Source organism: Elephantulus edwardii, unplaced genomic scaffold, assembly GCF_000299155.1.
Source record: "Elephantulus edwardii isolate Elephantulus edwardi_28Jun2011 unplaced genomic scaffold, EleEdw1.0 scaffold00006, whole genome shotgun sequence".
Taxonomy (NCBI): domain Eukaryota; kingdom Metazoa; phylum Chordata; class Mammalia; order Macroscelidea; family Macroscelididae; genus Elephantulus; species Elephantulus edwardii.
The window spans coordinates 25,474,515-25,493,179 of record NW_006399756.1 but is presented as its reverse complement, the minus strand read 5'-3'; the positions used below and the strand labels follow the sequence as shown (position 1 = coordinate 25,493,179).

At 41.3% G+C, this 18,665-nt stretch overlaps 1 protein-coding gene across 1 annotated transcript in view; it reads left to right on the top strand.

Moving 5' to 3' along the window:
• Positions 1-18,665, top strand: part of SORCS3 (sortilin-related VPS10 domain containing receptor 3) — an 839,716-nt gene that overhangs the window by 620,683 nt on the left and 200,368 nt on the right. The window contains exon 7 of the mRNA XM_006879952.1: positions 10,779-10,897. Within this exon, the coding sequence (XP_006880014.1) occupies positions 10,779-10,897 (119 nt within the window). The remainder of the gene's footprint in view (positions 1-10,778; positions 10,898-18,665) is intronic.

The following is an 18,665-nucleotide window of genomic DNA, read 5'->3' as shown; positions in this document are numbered from 1 at the left end:
TGGTGGCCCAGGATTTGTGTGTTTGCCTGCTAATGAGAAGGTCAACAATTCAAATCCACCAAGAGAAAGATGAGACACTTTGCCTCCTTCTATTTGATATGAACAAACAGAAACACTACTACCGTGATATGTAGATTCTGACTCCTGGAACTCTACGGGTTAGTTCCACTCCAGCCTCTAGACTCGCTCAGTTAGAATCCGTCTGGTGACAAGTTTGATTTTCTGGTTTTATGCCTCAAATCATGAAGCCTTGGTAGAAGCATGGTTCAAGCTCTCAGCGGTGAACTGAAGGGTCAATGGTTCAAACCCACCAGCACCTCCACAGGAGAAAAGACCTGATGACCTACGGCAATAATGACACCCTCTAGCCTAGGAAGCTTTGTGGAGTGGTGCTGTTCTGTCCTGTAGGGTCACTATGAGTCAGAATCTTCTTATGAGCATACAGCAGTGAGATACCGCAAGTAGCGTTTAGGTCTAGAAGCAATATTCTTTTTCTTCTTGCTGTTGTTGTTCTTGTTCTCAGGTAGGAACTAACCCATAGCTAACCCTCCGGTGGGTTTTTGGAGCCAGTAATCACACAGGAGGAGATTGTACAGCCTTCTCCTGCAGAGCAGATGGTGGATTTGAACTGTGTGCCTTGGGGATTGCAGCATAGCTTCTGACCACTAGGCCACCAGAGCCCCCTTTTCTTCTAGCTATAGACTGACAAATCAGGAGGTGTATAGAAGTTAAATCACTTTTTCAGACTTTTTAAGAATCTGCTTGTTTCCCCCTTATTTGCAGTAGAGTTAATGTTATTTAAAATAAATAGCTCCTGGGTATTTCTCTAAGACAAAACCTGAAGAGCTGAATTTGCTTTTTTGTTCACAGTTTTAATTTAGTTTTTCAATTTTTGACAATCTGTATATTACCCAAAGGGATGGAAGTTGAGCGAATCTGGGAAAGTTTGTTTTGGATTCTCCCCCCACCCACCTCCGCAGTGGCAAAGAGGCATGACAAATAGGATGGTTTGAATATTTAATAATCTCAAAGGTAAAACATAATCACAAGTCATAATGTAATTCAACCTAACAAAAATATGTAGGCTTTTAATAGAATTTAATTCCACTTAACTAGCATTTACTGGAGCATCATGAGGTCAGCGTGAGGAGAGACACAGCAGGACTGAAGCAGTCCTTGGGCCCACAGAGGTGACTGTTTGGGAGAGGTTTGGCAGAGCTGTTTTGAAAAGACTGTTCGGGGAGGTCTGGAGTTCAAGGTTCCTGTTGATGAGATACTTGCCTTACTGAATGGAGGAGGTTAGCCCTGTGAAATCCTGAGTGAAATGTAACCTGATGACAGAAAAGGCCAAGGATGGCAGACTGTCTTCGTTCCTCCTTCCAAGTTCCTCAGCCACTGCTTGTCTCGCACAAATACCAGGCATGTTCTCATGTGAACATCTCATCTCTCTCACTACCTGGGATTCTCAGAGGGCAAGAACTTTATCTTAGGTTCTCTTCCACCTGGCTTTTATCACAGACCATGACACCTATAGCCTCTCCATGAATCAGCCTCAGGGCACCCTTTTCCAGCCTGATCCAGCAGGAGGTCAGCCTCTGCAGGGCGGAAAGACACAGAAGCTGAAGCTGGCTGTCCTGGGGAGATGTTGTCACCTCCTTGGGTGATCCTTGAGCAGTAAAGCTTGTTTGAAGCAGGACCAGATAGTTCCAAAGTGCTGAGAAGACTCTTTATTTACTTATTTTTCCTTTCCCTTTTTCTTTTTTTTTTTTAGCATAGAAAATGTTTTATTTTATTTTTATTATTGCCTATTGTTTTCCCCTACTCTCCTTTCCCCAGCCACAGCCCTACCCTACCTGCAGTGCACTCCTTTGTTCCTGACTGCTGTCACACATACCCTCCTCTCTTTGTAATGCAGGAAACAATGCCTTTTGAGTTTTCGGTTTTTCTAAATGGAACAGTAACAACACCAGCTCTTAGATTCCCTTAGAAAGACATTTCACATTTTGAAATACATTAATCACGAGGGTCGTGGAATTCTCAAGCATTTTGAATCAAGCTCTCTTTCTTTTTCTCTCTCTGCCTCTGTCTCTGATTTGCTATAGAGATAGTCAAATGAGATCTCCATTCCAGTCTGGTCTTTCTTGTTTCCACTTGAGGCCGTTTCAAAGGAGATAATAGAAAATAGAATTTCACAAAAAAAGGATTAATCAAAAGCTAACCAGTGAACATGTCGTCATATATGGCTCCCCTTTGCTTCGTGTATGCCAAAGACTCTGTGCTGTCTCACCTCAGTGTTTGGGACTTCCCTGCATACCTTCCCTTCCAGACTGAGCTCAAGTGCTGACTCCACCGTGAAACCTCCCTGGATTGTTCCAGCCAGTGTATGTCTTTTTCCTTGTGTCAGCCCCAGTAGTGCTTAGAGAAAATAAACAGTGATATAAATTTAGAGTTTAACTACCAGTTATCGGTTGCTGTTGAGTTAATTCTGACTCAGTGACCTTATGGGACATAGACAGACTGCCCCATGGCATTTCCAAGGCTGTAAATCCTTGTGGATGTAGATGCTACAGCATTCTCCTGAGGAGAGGTGGGTGGGTTCAAAAAGCAGACCTCTCAGTTAGCTGCTGAGTCCCTAACTACTGTCCCACCTGGACCTCCTGAAGTTATTAGTGTTGTCGTCGGTGGTGTGTGTTGTTGAGTCAAAACTAACCCATGGCTGAGCCTCCAGTGGGTTTTCAGAGGCCGTTAATCACGTGGGAGATCACCATTCTTCTTCTGCAGAGTAACTGGTGGATTTGAACCACTTACCTTCAGGATTGCAGCTCAGCTTCTCACCCCAAGGCCACCAGCATGGCTCTTTGATTCTCCATAGTAGTACAGGTCATTGCTGTTAGTGAGTCATGGCCTCTTGGTACACAGTGAGGTCCACAGAGGATCTCTGGGTTGTTCAGGATTTTCACTGGCCACATTTAATGCAGCGGTTGAACAGATCCTTTTTCATAGTCTATCCACATGTGCAAACTCTTCTGAAACCTTGTCCACATCCTAGCAACACACTGCGAAAGAGTGGTGACTGCGCGTGAGGTGTGTGGGCCCAGAGTCGGAGCTGGGGCTCCCCCATGGCAGGCAAGGAGTCTACCACTGTCTCCACACAGAGCATTTCTTTTCTTGATCTGGTGGATCCCAAGTTTAAAGTTCCGTCATCAGTTTTCATGATGAAGCATGGCTAACGTTTATTGCTCTTTTAAATGCTGAGCATTTTCCGTACGTTATGTTAGGTGTGAGTGGTATGGTTCTTCGTGCTTAACCGCCCTGCACTACCCAGACCTGCGTCATCCTTGCAACCCCCCGGCAGAATCTTACTTCATCTTGATAACACTTCTCAGAGGCAAAGACTAAGTTACCTGTAGCACAGTCAACTAGGAAGGAACAAATGCAGAATTCTCTTTCCATGCTCTCAGATACCACAATAGCTGGGACATTTTTATTTCTGGTGTTTTATAACCCAGTATTATTAAAAAGCAAAATATCTACACATGTGTGAAGCCTGCTGTGAAATTTCAGATTATATGATAACTATTGTCTCTGTTACATCATAGAATCTCCACCCATGTATCCAAAATCATTTGAGATTAACTCCCAAAGTCCAAATCTGAGGTTTAAGCCCAGGAAGATGAACAGACTCTTCCCAAACAATTTACACCTTTCAGAAACCTATTGGAGGGTCAGCTATGAATTAGATCTGACTCTATGGCAATGAGAGAGTTTTGAAACCCAGTTGGGTCTGGCACCTACCCTGGACACCAATAGGCCATCTACAACCCTCGATTACTTCTCCCCAATCTATCTGGGAATTTGGTTTTTTCTCTGTCCCCATCTTGGGCTCTCAGCAGGCAGTGAACACCAGCATACTTTCTATTCATTCCATTTCTTTGCAACTCCCGAAGTCTGAGTCCAGCAAAAGACTGCAAAGCCTCTGAATTTTAAGTGGATTTCAAAAACTCATTTTCATACTGCCTTGCTTAAATCAGACCTTTCATTCCTTGCTGGACAGTAGAGCAGGGAAGAGAAAAGCCAAAAAAAAGTAGGGCAAGGTTGGCGCCATATTTCACCTGCCACAGGCCAAGGTTGAGGTAGCTCTTGATGTTGTGTGAGGTGGCATTGGATATTTGTGATTCTTTTTTTAAAAAGTGTTCAAATTGGAGAGTGAACAGTAAATAGCACACTGCTGCGGAGTGGAGGCTGCCTCATAGAATAGTAAACAGACAGGAGGTTTGAGCCTGGTGGAGGGAGAGCAGATAAGCAGATGGCCTCCTGTGTGCACCTTTCATTACCAGCATGGGGAACTTTGTGAACACTTGCAGACAAGACCGAAGCAGGTTGTCATGTCAACACTTGTGGTTTCTTTTCATGTATTTGCTACCACTTTTTGTTGTGTTTTGAGTCTCGTTCGAGGAGCAGATTTCTCAGGCAGTGTGAGTTCCAGAATATTCCTGGTGGGCAGGCTTCTAAGAGGCTCCTGACTTCCTCTCTCTCCTCAGCTCAAAGTCGGAAAGCCCAGCCATGCTTGGCTTTCTTCCCAAGCAAAGTTAAAGAAGGAAAATGCAGGCTGGATTGAGAGAATGGTGACCAACTTAGTCTTGGAAATGAGGTTAAACTGTTTCTCTGACCCTGCAAATGTGGGTAGGGATTAAATTAGAAAGTAGATATGGGAAATGAGTGGATTCTGGGTCTTATTTGTCCTGTAGATGTGTTTTGTTTAGCCTACACATGATTTTAAATTTAAATTCGCTGTCAGTATATTTAAATCTGAAAATTTGTGTTTAAGGAATTAGGGGATTTGTTTGTTTGAAATATCAGAATATCTTATTCCTGAAATCGACAATAAACTGAAGCTGAGGAGCGGCTGAGTTGCCAAGAGGCCTACACTCTTCATTTCACCCTCATCCCACCACCTTCAATAGTCCCTGACACTGCGCGTGCCACCCTCTCACCTCCAGCTCATTTTATGTTCCTCTTCTCTTCACAGGCCAGTTCCATAGGCTCATTGTAAAAGACCTTCTGTTCTATAATAAGATATGTGGGCTTTGTCCTAGGGCCCTGAGAATGGTTGGTGGTTTTGAAGCTGGGAGGGATTCACTCAGGCTTGGATGTGAGAGCTAATTCTGGCTCCTCGCCTTGGACTGCTCAGTGCCAATCTATCATCCACGTGTGCATTAGCTGTGCAGTGGCTGCCGCAAGCCAGGCAGTGGAAAAGTGCTGGACCCAGCCATGGGGCAGGGCCACCACAATGAGGAGGAGACAGACCCATTCAGGCTCAGACACCATCTGGATGTGTGGGGAAAGAAACGCTGAGGGGCTTGGGTGGGAGGTGGACAAGATTGGTGTCTGAGAGAAGGGAGGCAAGGCCAGGCATGTTGGGCTCATGGGTAGCAAGGCGAAGAGTCTCTGTTCAAATATGAATATTGGAGAATTAAGTGTGTACCACGTACTAAAAACACTCAGACTCATACTTACTGCTGTTGAGCAGAAACTCACTCATCATAGTGGACGCTCCTTCAGGTTTTTGGAGACTATTAATCACATAGGAATAGGTGGCCTATCTTTGTCTCCAGAGTGGTTGGTACATTCATGCAAATTGCCAGAGGAGTTCCCCTTTGACTTAACATTACAACACTCGAGGGACTTCACCTCCAGAGCTCCCGTTAACACATACTGAAGTCATGTATTCATTTCCTACCAGATCTGTTCTTTATCAGTTATCATCAGCCATGAAATAAAAGTATGTGATAGAAAGCTTTAAATAATAGGAGTAAATTCCTTCCTGGACAGCAGGACTTGTGAGAAGCTCTATCTCATTTCTCAAACAGTACCAACTCCAACAGCATATTTGCTGAAACAATCAGTGACTTAAAGAAATAAGAAGTTTGGGATAATTTACTTGTGCCAAACTAAACTATGATAAACATGTTATTTCTTTAAACCTTTTGACTTTGGCTTTTCTTTGTTCTTTCCACTGCATCCAATAACACAATGCACACATGTGCACATGCACTAAATGATGATTATATTATAGAGATATATGTAGTAATATATTTTTTAAGATGGCAAAGTCTTCTCTACTTTTAATTATAAACTGCTGCCTGCTTATGATTTAGGCCATATATTTTTAATATAATTCAATTAAATGAGTAATTGTGTTTACTCCGTATTCTATAGTGAATTATTTGCAGAGATTCATCCATAGGTTTTCTTTAAGGAACATGCAGAAGAATGGATGATCTTTTTTGGACCAGCCTTGACATAGTCAGAAGGTCTTTCCAAGTCAAGAATTCCTCATCAGCTGATGCTTTATTTTGGAATGATTACTTTAGGAGAATTCAGGTGGTAATCTACTTAAAATAGACTTTTGGAATAATTCAAGAAATGTATAAATGTATTCTTATTGTAAGAACAGAAATGACCCATTTACTCTCTGCTCTTCACGTACCTTTTTTTAAACTGACTTTTTGACTATCACTGCAACATCATTCTTTTTCTGTTTTTCATTTCTAGCATAGTATACCATGTGATTGTCACATTCAAAGTGGCCAAAGCTAGTCTGTCTCATCTCACTAATGCCTAGAATGTTGATGTTCATGCATTCCATTTCATTTTTCTTCTCATTTTCCAACATTCGTACTTCACACATTCCATGTTCCAATTATTAAAGGATGTTTGCCACAATTTTTTCTCATTTTGATCGACTTCCAATCTGGGCTCTGCCTCTAATACTATTAACTATCCATGTTCTGCTACTGTTCAGAGTGTTTTCAGAGGCCTATTATTTAAGTGGATGAACACACCGGCTTCCTAGTCTGTCTTAATCTGGGAGCTCTACTGAAACCTGCCCACCGTGACCCTTGTGGCATTTGACACATCAATGACATGTAGCTTTCCGCATCTCAACAACCCATAAATTACCTCAGTACAGCAAACTGATAGACAAGTGCTATTCTAATTAGAGCATGTATTCCCCAAATACAGCAAACTGACAGTTTAGTGTTGCATGTAATATTGAATATGACATCAAAATCAGAGGAAGATTCACCAATAACCTATGCTCCAGCAACCAGGAAATTAAAAGCTGTATTGTGTTGGGAAAGTCTGCTGTCAGAGTCCTCTCAAAAGTACTGAAGAGCAATGATGTCAGTCTGGAGACTAAGGTGCTCCTGATACAGGCCATGGTCTTTGCAATTACTTGCTATGCATCAGAGAGCTGGACAATGACTAGGGATGATAGAAGGAGAATTGATGCCTTTGAGCTGTGATGTTGGAGAAGAGTATTGAATATACCATGGACTGCTAAGAGAACAAACAGATTCATCCTGGAGAGGGTAAAGCCACGCTGCTCCTTGGAGGCAAGGATTCTGAAGCTTTATCTGACATACTTTGGACATGTTGTAAGGAGGGACCAGTCCTTGAAGAAGGACAGCATGCTTGGGAGGGTGGAGGGATAGCACAGAAGAGGAAGGCCCTCAATGAGATGGATTGATTCAGTGACTGGAGTAATGGGAGGTGGGTTTGTCTGAGACTGTAAGATTGGCCCAGGATAGAGCAGGGTTTAGGGCTGTTGCACATAGGGTCATTAAGAGTCATAGGCAACTTGACGTACATAATAACAACAACAACATGCAGATGACACAACGTTGCTTGCTGAACGTAAAGAGGGCTGGAATAATTTGTTGGATGAAATCAAAGAATGCAGCATTTGATATGAATTGCATCTCAACATCAAGAAAACAAATCTTTCCACTGAATCAATAGGCTGCATCATAGTGTATGGAGAAGAGGTTGAAGTTGTCAACAATTTCATCTTACTTGGATCGACAGCACCACTGGTACCAGCAGTCAGGAAATTAAGAGACATACTGCACTGGGAAAATCTGCAGTCAGGGACTTCTCCAAATTATTGAGGAGCAACTAAGTCATTTTGATGACTAGAGTGTGTGTAATTCAGGCCATCGTCTGTCTTATCACTTGCTATGCATCTGAGAGCTGGACAGTGAATCATGATGACAGAAGAAGAATTGATGCCTTTGAGCTGTGGTGTTGGAAAAGAGCACTGAACATCCTATGGACTGCCAAAAGAACAAACAAATATGTTTTGGAGAAAGTACAGCCAGAGTGCTCCATGGAAGCAAAGATGATAAAGTTTCATCTCACACGCTTTGGGCATATTGCTTAGGAGAGTCTGTTTCTTGGAGAGGGACAGAAAGCTTGGAAGACTCTCAACTAGATGGATTGATGGTGGCTGCCACAATGAGCTCTAACATGTCAGGAAGTATGAGGATGGTACAAGATAGGGCAGGGTTTACATCTGTTGTTCATAGGGTCACTATGAGTTGTACTTGACTCAACAGCACCAAACAAAAACATAACTTCACTTATCCATGTACTTGGGTTTCAAAGATCAAGTTGTTATGCAATAAAAAAAAATGTTATGTGAAAATGAAAGATGACAAAATCAGATCACAAAATAGGGTATGTCTTCGTTCTTACAAAACTCCCAAACCCCTGAAAATTGTGGTCCAGCAAAGTGGGCACATTACCTTAACCATCATAGCCAGCTTATTGTCCCCCTACATCCTAGTTTTCATTTCTATTAGATATGCATCTTTAATGCACAAAGTAGTGGATAGTAAAGGTGGTTGTTTTTATTTAACTATTGTTGTTGTTATGTGCCTTCAAGTCTCATAGCAACCCTGTGTACAACAGCCCTACACCCTGCTCTATCCTGTGCCAATCTTACTTTCTCTGATACACCTACTCCCATTGCCCCAGTGACTGAATCAATCCATCTCATAGAGGGTCTTCCTCTCCTGCATTGTCCCTCCACTCTCCCAAGCATGATGTCCTTTTCTAAGAACCGATTCCTCCTTGCAGCATATCAGAAGTATGTCAGACAAAGCTTCAGAACACTTGCCTCCAAGGAGCAGCCTGATTTTACCCTATCTAAGATGAACTTGTTTGTTCTCCTAGCAGTCCATGCTATATTCTGCACTCTTCTCCAGCACCACAGCTCAAAGGCATCAATTCTTCTTCTATCATCCCTAGTCTTCGTCCAGCTTTCTGTTGCATAGCAAATAATTGCAAAGACCATGGCCTGTATCAGGTGCACCTTAGTCTCCAGACTGACATCGTTATTCTTCAATACTTTTGAGAGGTTTCTGGCAATAGACTTTCCCAATGCAATTCATCTCTTGATTTCCTGGCTGTTAGTCCCAAGACTGCTGATTGTAGAGCCAAACAAACTGAAGCTGTTGACTCTCTGAATTTCTTTGCCATCCATCATGATACTGTCAGTCAGCCCAGTGGTGAGAATCTTTGTTTCTTGATGTTGAGCTTCAATCTGTATTGAAGGCTGCAGTCTACGACCTTCTGCAGCAAGCTCTTCAGGCCCTTCTCAGTTTCAGCAAGCAGGGTTGTGTCATCTGCTATAACTACCATTTGTAACTATTGTTATAAATGCAAAATAGTCAATAAATGAGAAGTAGTTATAATGTGAAAAAATAATACCCTGTTTCAACTCAACTCCTTAAATCCATTGTTGTCCTAAAGAGTAATCTCTCTGTGTGTGTGTGTGTGTGTGTGTGTGTGTGTGTGTGTATGAAACCCTTCTTTTCAGAGCCTTATAACACTGATCTATAAAAGTGAGGTTCTAGTCTAACATACATGAAACAGTGACACCTATGAGAATTGGATCAGGACAGGACCACATTGTTTTTCTATTTCTTACATGTTTCCTGTAATTGACAGGATGCAGTCTTTACTGGTTTTAGTGGAAAATATTTACCTTTTCCTTTCCTGACAGGTTTCCACCTACACAGATTTCAGCTTTAGCTAGTTTTACGTATAACCAACTGCCAGCAAATTAATCTTGATTCTTGGCAACCTGTGAGTGTGTCACGGTAGAACTGTGTCTTATGGAATTTTCAGCAACTGATTTTCTAAGTTCCCCAAACCTTTCTTGCAGTGAATGCCTCTGGGAGGACCTAAACCTTCAGATTTTGGGGTTGTAGTTAGCATGTTAACAGTGTGTATGCTTAAGGGCTTCAGCCACACAATATTGTTGTTGTTGTGTATCATTGAGATAATTTCAAGTAATAACGATCCTATAGAACTGAGTTGAACTTCGCCTTAAGGTTTTAGTACTTAGTTAAAAAAAAAATGAGGAGCGTTTTCCAAACACTGCATCTTGAAGGAATTATCATATTGATGCATATGTGTGTCTCTGATTAACCACAGCTTCATTTTCTATAATCTGGATGTAATTGTTTTTTAAATGTTCCTTAATTCATGTCCATTTCATCCATTTCCAGTGTTTCACTGTTATGAAGACTGTCACAATGAATAGCTCTGCCCTTGTCTTTGTCTGAAAAAAATAAATGGGCATTTCTTTAGAAAACTTCCCCTAAAGTAGAATTGCTGGGCAAAAAAATATGCACATTTAAAATTCCAACAAATGTGTCAATATTTTTTTTTCTACCAAAAAGCTGCATAAACTGACCCCTTTGCTAACAGAATGTGAACTTAACTCTTTCCTCACCTTCTTTGCCAAGACTAGATACTGCCATTCTTTGAAATTACCAATTTTGTGGCCAAGAAAAGGACATCGTGGTGTTGTGTCATTACAGTTCCTCATGGAGTGAGTGTAGTTGTGGGGGCTGCTGAGAGCTATGTATGCATGACATTCCATTCCCTCTGTGTCTAAGTGTCCTTTTGCTGTCCCGTTTCAGATGCTCACTACCTTACCTGCAGGATCCAGGAATGTGCAGAGACGACCCGGAGTGGGCCCTTTGCTCGTTCCATTGACATCAGTTCCCTGGTGGTGCAGGATGAATATATCTTCATCCAGGTAAGAATGGAAAGGCCCTCCAGGGGGAGGGAGGCTGTGTAAGGGAGATCAGCTGCCTGTTAGAAAAACAGGCACATTTTATCCTGGGTTAGGGAGCTGGGAGCTGGGGCTAGTGCCCCTCCTTTTCTTTAGATCCCCAATCCCTATAGGATGGAGTCTTCTGTGCTTCAGAAGTTTCTCTTTCTCAATTCAATTAACAACTGGAGTCATAGGTGATGGTAGGTCAGTGAACCTACTCATTTTTACAAGAATCTACTGAGAACATAGGATACAAAACAAAACCGTTGTTGACCTTCCTGTTTTCTTTGAGGGAGATTGTTTTGTTTTTTTTTGACGCAGTACTCCCTGACTCTGTGTACTACTTCTGCGTTCTGTTACTCACACCAACAAGCTGTGGCTTCTCCCCTCCCAGGCATTGCAAATCTAGATATATAAGAGCTATCTCCATATCACAACATACCTGTTTCACAGATAAAATGAAATCAGCCAATTTCCTATGGACCTGAACTGGGAGATCAATCTGTATCAACCTTGGTCATTTCTCAGGTGTTTTATTGTCATCCCATTGTTATGGTTCCATTGTTATGGTTAATATTTTGGGAGCTCTGATGGCCTAGTGGGTAAGAGATTGCACTGCCAACTTGGTGGCAGGCAGTTTGAATCCACTAAGCTGCTCCAAAGGAGAAAGATGGGCATTTTCCCCATGCACATTATAGCCTCTTGAAAATCCACTGAAGGGTCAGTTATGAGTTGGTTATAACTTGGTGACAAATAAGAACAACAATTTACTATGTTTAAAATAGGAGCTCATTCCTGTCGAGTAAGAACCAATTCATAATTGAGTCTGGGAGGAGGCTGTGAGCCACACGCGAGGAGATTGCCCGTCTTTCATCCACAGCCACTGGTGAATGTAAACTACCAGAGGTGCCACTTTTGGGTTAGTTAGCATTTCAGTTCCCTGTAGACGGTGCCACCTGGGCAAAGTAGGAGGTAAGGAGTGATGGATGAATTTACCATGAAGATTCCTCTTCTTTTAATATCATATATGATGATGATCATTGCAAAATTATTGCTGACAAATATGACTTAAAATGCAAAATGTCTGGATTTTGGTTTTCATTTTATTTCCTTTTGTTGATAAAGTTGGGTTTTTTATTTTTGTGTAAACAGATATACATATATAGTGTGCTAGAAGGTGACATTAATTTTTCTTTCTCTTGACTGGGATGTCTTGATGTCTGTTTATTAAATAAAGCTTTATTGATTGACTACAAGGCCTAATGAATTCAAAGTGCTAGAGATAAGACAGTGGACACTCTCTGCCTTATTAGAGCTTTGGTAGCTTAGTGGTAAAGAATTGCACTGCCAACCTGAAGGTATGCAGTTCAAATCTACCAGCAACTCCCCAAGAGAAAGATGGATAATTTCCTCCCATGTAATTTACTGCCTCTGAAAACTTGTTGGAAGGTCAGTTATGAGTTGCTTGCAACTCAGTGGTCCTCAACAACAAATACATTCTAATAGGAGAGGGTGTGTGTGTGTGTATAATATGTGGGGATTGGGGGAGAGGAAGACGGAGAGAGAAAGAGAGAGAGAATGAGTATGAGTGAGGGTGAGCAAGTGAACTCTGATCTCATAGTATTAGTACTGAAGGAATTTCACTTCTAGCCCAAAGGCCATGCGTTAATGGCAGTTAGAATCTTCCAGAAGCTCCAAAGGAGAAAGATGGGAAATCTCTTCCTGTGCCATTTCTAGCCTCAGAAACCCAGTGGAGCGTCAACCATGGGTCAGTATCCTTTCACCATATTTGTTTAATGTGCGTGCTATGCAGTTAATGCGAGAGGCCATACCATATGAAGAAGACTGTGGTATCAGAATTGGAGAAGATTCATTAATTGCCTTCATTACAGCCTGTGACACAGCCTTGCTAGCTGAAAACAAAAACAGCTTGAAACACTTGCTGATGAATTTCTAACACTATGAATTTTGCTTCAACATGAAGGAAAAAACAGATTCTCACACCTGAACCAGTAAACCACGACTTATTAAATGGAGAAAAAATTCATGTAGTCAAAGATTTCATTTTATTGGATCCACAACAATGCGCATTTTTTCAATCAGGAAATGAAATGACATATTGCACTGGGCAGATCTCCATAGGAGCTCTTTAAGGTGCTAAAGATAAAGAATTTTGCCTTGAGGAATGTAGTGTGCATGGCCCACGTCATGGTATTTCCATTCCCCTCATATGTATGTAAAAACTTGACAATGAGGAAGAATACAAAAGAAAAATTGGTGCCTTAGGGGTCTGGTGTTGGCAAAAAAATACTGTCCATACCATGGACTGTCAAATACCAAGAACAAACACGTCTACTTTTGAAGAAACATAGCTGCAATAGTCCTTGGAAGGCGGGAGGGGAGACTTTGTTTCATATACTTTGAGAATATCATTAGGAGGGACGAGTCTCTGGAGAAAGCTCTTTTTTCAAGGCAATTCTATTTTCATGGTAACGTGTTAAAAAAAGTACACAGTTTGCATTGTTCACTTATTCATTGTGGTCCAGTGGGAACTGAATTACAGCCGACCCTCCAGCGGGTTTTCAGGAGCTGTAAATCATACAAGGGGGAGATTGTCCATCTTCCTAATTCAGAACAGCTGGTGGATTCAAACCTCTTGCCTTTTGATTGACAGCACAACCCCTTTCCCACTAGGCCACCAGGGCTCCCTGAATTTGCACAGTGCTTATGAAAATAACCACGCAGGGAGAGGGCAGGATTGACAGGCAGTTGTAGAAAGTATTTGCATGAAGAGAAAATATTTTAATAAGTATGATTTCATAGATAGACTGTATCTTGGAGCTCTGGTAGCCTCTTGATAAGGAGTTTCCCCACTGGTGGCTCAGCAGTGAGTCAATTTCGACTTGATCCATAACACCAGCGTACTATTTTTTTTTTTTTACTTTTAGACAATATCTGTTGAATTTTTGGTTTTTGAGAAATCATAAAATCAGTATATTCCCAGGCTTCAAGTCTTCCTCTCCATTCCCGTTAATGTATTCATAGCCCTTTTTGAGTGATTCTATTATTTCGCAGTGTATTTACCTTATTATGTGAAAATATAGTTCAGTAAATCTTACATATTTCATGAACCATGGCTGGAAAAGGTGGGAAGAAAACCAGTGTACTCTCCGGACTCACCGCTCTCCTCCATCTAGTCCTAGTCTTTGCTAATTATGCATTTACAACATTGTCGTTCTGCTCTGAGCCATCCTTCCCCCATTTTCAAAATTTTAGTTTCACAAGTAAATGTGCCAAACTGTCACTCGCAGCCCTTTTTCTGATTTTCGATTTAGTTTGGTTTGTCTAAAGTTTGCTCTTTAATAATGCCTTCACGCCGAGCTCATTCTTGAATGTGTAAAAGACATTTTTCTTTTCCCTTTATGCTTTACTATCATTTGTCAGGAGATAAAATTTATGTGTCATTCTCTTTGCTCCATTAACTTCCAGGATGAAAGAGTTGCATTTTACTCTGTGTAGCTACTCTGTAATTTTCCACTTTCAAGTGCCTTGATTTACTTATTTAATTATTATTTTTACTGTTTCTTCTTTTATATCCTTGATATCTAAAGTCTCTTTTTCTCTGTATTGGAATGTCAAGTGGTGGGTTTTTTTTTTTAAAAATAAAGTTTTCATTTTATACTGGTTTACTTACAAAGTTTGTATACATTGTGTTTTACACTAGCTCTTTCCCATAGAAATGCCAAGTGCTTTTAGTGAATGCTGTTTTACTCTTGGTCATGCCGTGTACATTTTCTCCTGGAATATGATTCTCATTCACGAAATAAATTTTATTTATCAGTTTTTTCTGTGATCCATATCTTTGAAGTACATGTTTACTTACATTATTTTTAGTATTTTTCTGTAGGACACTCACCACATATAGGATAAATGTGAAAGACAAAGGAGAAAGAGTAATTTCTTTCACTTAACTTTTCATCCACCTGTACACTAAGGTGCACCCGATATAGGCCACAATCTTTGCCATTACTTGCTATGCATCAGAAAGCTGGACAATGACTAGGGATGATAGAAGGAGAGTTGATGCCTTTGAGCTGTGGTTCAGGAGAAGAGTATTGAATATATCATGGACTGCTAGGAGAACAAGTTTGTCCTGGAGAGGGTGAAGCCAGGCTGCTTCTTGGAGGCAAGGATTCTGAAGCTTCGTCTGACATATTTTGGACATGTTGCAAGACAGGGTCAGTCCTTGGAGAAAGACGTCATGCTTGGGAGGGTGGAGGGACAGCGTAGGAGAGAAAGACCCTCAATGAAATGGATTGATTTCAGTGACTAGGGTAATGGGGTAGGTGTATCAGAGACACTAAGATTTGCACAGGATCGATCAGGGTTTAGGGCTGTTGTACATAGGGTCACTGTGAGTTGCAGGCAACGGCACATAACTACAACAAGCCTACTGAGGAAATGGAAGTGAGCCACAGTCTCCTGGAAAAAGTGCTGAACAGTGTCCAAGCTCCTTTCCACTGTGCTTATTTGCTTTATTTTTTAAGTCTTGTCAACTTGTATTTCCCCTTTTTGCCTTATCTCACCATATCTTCCCTGAGCCCTTATATTTCTGCTTTGAACTCCTAGTGATAAAAGTGCCTCATCATGCATGGAGTTCTGCTTTCTTTTTAACACTTAGCAATATTTTTATATTATGAAATGGGAATTGTGGTCTAGTTGGGATTTTTCATTTGCTCCATGGAAGGACTTTTGCGCTCTCTTTTCCTGTCCTCTCCCCTGGTTTATTTTTCTGTTTGATTTTATCATATTTGTGCAGTTCTTTTTTTGTATTTTTTTGCGAGTTTGCATACAGTAATTCATGTCCGTTTCGTTCATGGACATTGTGCTTTATACAATCTTTCATTGACATTGTGTTTCATATAATCATTCACTTCCATTGTATTAAATTACTCTTGACCTGCTTTTCCACACTGCCCACTAAGCTCTGCTCTTCCAGTGATTTCCACCCTGCCCCGTTTTCCACCCTCTTCTTTCTTTCCCATTGTCCCTTTGGACATTTGTACACATCTTACTAGTTATCCTTCTATTTTTACAATAGAAAGTTTAGTGTTTATCCTTGATAGACTGTGTTGGTTCAATCAGCATCATGCTCTCTAGACTCCCTCATGTTATAGTATTTTACGAAATTGTGTCTCCATTTTTAACTCCCTCTCAGTTTTAATGGCGTGACTCCTTCCTGCCCAATATATTTGAGAAAACCCACTGTGGTGAGTAAGCAGGTCTCTGTTCCGACTGAGGAGGAATCCCCCTAGGTGTGTTGTGACGTTCTCTCCTTAATTAGGAGATTGTTATTTCTTCTCCAAAGAGGATCAAGGCGTGACACTCAAGCATTTTCCTTGTCAGCTTGAATGAATGGAAATCCAAAGTCTCTGTAAACGTTCATTAAAATCAATTTAAAATAAAACACACACAAAATTCTTTCGTTGCCCATTCCTGGGCAATATTCCTCTGGTTCTAAATAACGGAGTGCTTATTTTGCCCCTTGGGAAATCCCATCTATAGAGAGCTGTACCTTGCTACCTTGATCTAAGATTTGCCCCTGTCGACGTATTTTCAGTGGTATCTGTTTTCACCCCGTTTGTCCTTAACTTCATTTGCCTCTCTTTTCCTATCAGTTGTGCGCCAGGGTTAGAGTTTTAATAAATCGAGAGTGTGCATTTTTCTTTCTGGTTTTCCTTGTTGTTCTCAGGTGACATATGAGAGGAGAAAGGGGAAGTGCTATCATTATTGGGCCATTTAACACCATTTATAAGCCCTTATCATCTATTTTCCGAAATGTTGCAATAGCGTGTTAACCAGTTTCTTTGCTCCCAGATCACCCCCTGCAAAATCCATTCCCAACACTACTTCCAAAGTAATTTCCTTAAAATGAAAATCAATATGCCGGTCTTCAGTGGCTGCTCCTCACCGACAGGATAAAATCTAATTTGCTTACTAGTGCCTGCATTGCCCTCTGCAATCTGGATCCCACCTTCCCACTTAGCCTCTTGGGATCCTTTATCTGCTGCACCTTTCTATTTATGTTTTCTCTGTGTGTGTACCGTATGTCTCTCTGTCTATCTCTCAGAGCTATGGAATCAGAACTGACTAAGTCTCACCCTCTTTCATGTTTCCAAGGCTGTAAAACCACACAAGGAGGAGATTGTCCACTTTCCTCCCAGGGAGCCAGTGATGCCTTCAAACTGCCAGAGAGTTGTGGCTTTTGAGTTGTGGGGCGATAGCTTATGGACTGTGCTCCTTCTTTATTCTCCCTGCACAGATGATGTCATTTCCTTAGGGGGCCGTGGTAGCCTCGTCCATATGGAATTGAGCTGCCAACTCAAAGGCCACTCTTCTCGGACAGCTCCAGTCCACCAGTGCCACCTCAGATAAAAATGAGCAGTCTCCTCTCGTGTGATCTGCAGGCCGCAGGAGCCCACTGGAGAGGGTCAGCGAGGAGTTGATTCCAACTTGAAAGCAATGAATTTTGAGATATTCTTCCTTTTGTCTTTCTTTTCTTTTTGTTTTTTTTTAAATCAATGTTTCTTCATCAGATATATTACCAAACACACAACTTCCTTTATGACTCAGCTCAAACAAGCCCCCCAGGAAATCTTCCCTGACGTTCTCAGTCAAGATTGGACCATGTCCCTGTGCCGGCTGACTACTTATCTATGTCTGTTAAAGCTCTTCAGGCAAGTCTGTAAACTTGATGAGGACCAGGACTGTGTCTTATTCATCTTTGTTTCCCTGAGCTGAGCATAATGACTGGTGCTCAATAAATGTTCCTTGAACTGAACTGAGTTAAGAAGATAAGGCACCAGCCTTGTTCTCAGACAGTGTGTTTCCTTATCTTTTTAAAGCAAGGAAATCTTGTCTTACCAACTAACAATATAAGACGACTTAGGGTAATTGGCATTTTGCTCACTGCATAAGAAATGACCATATGTAGAACCTCTCTGTGTTTTTATAAAACTGCTGTCCAGGAATTATCCAGTGTGTTATTCAGTGCCCTTTTTTTATATTCATTCATTTAAATATATTAAAATACATTCAGCCCAGTGGGGAACACAGACAACTAAATAATTATAATGTAGTTTGATGAGTGCTATATTAGTGAAAACACAGAGTATTCTGGCAGTAGACACTGTTATTCCGCTGCCCTGGAAAAAAAGGATGGTATTGGCTTCCTGGAAGTGTGGGCCACTGAACAGAAGTCTCCAATAACAAGTCCACACTAGTTAGGTAAAGGATGTTGTTTGTTGTTGTTAGGTGCCATTGAGTCATAGACAACTCATGGCGACCCTATGAACGAAAGGCCTGAGCACTGTTCGTACATAGAGTTTCTGGAGACAAGCCATTTCTGAAGTGGATGCCGCTCCTGCTTCCAAGCGTGTTTTGATCAGGACGCTCCACCAAACACTGTCCACCATGGGTAATCATTATCACATTGGGCACATCAGGGTCACAGTGTTTAGCATCACAGCCACCGTGAGTTTCTTCTGTACAGTTACCTTTGTAGGTAAAGGATAGAGGACATTTATGTGCCAGCAGAACACCCAGCAGGGTTTTCCTTGAGGTAAGTGAGAAGATGCATATTCCCAGAGCTGCACCGTATCTGGGTCCCTGTAGGGAAGAGTTAAATGGCTGAAATATAATAATAATAATAATAATAATAATAATAATAATAATAATAATAATAATAACT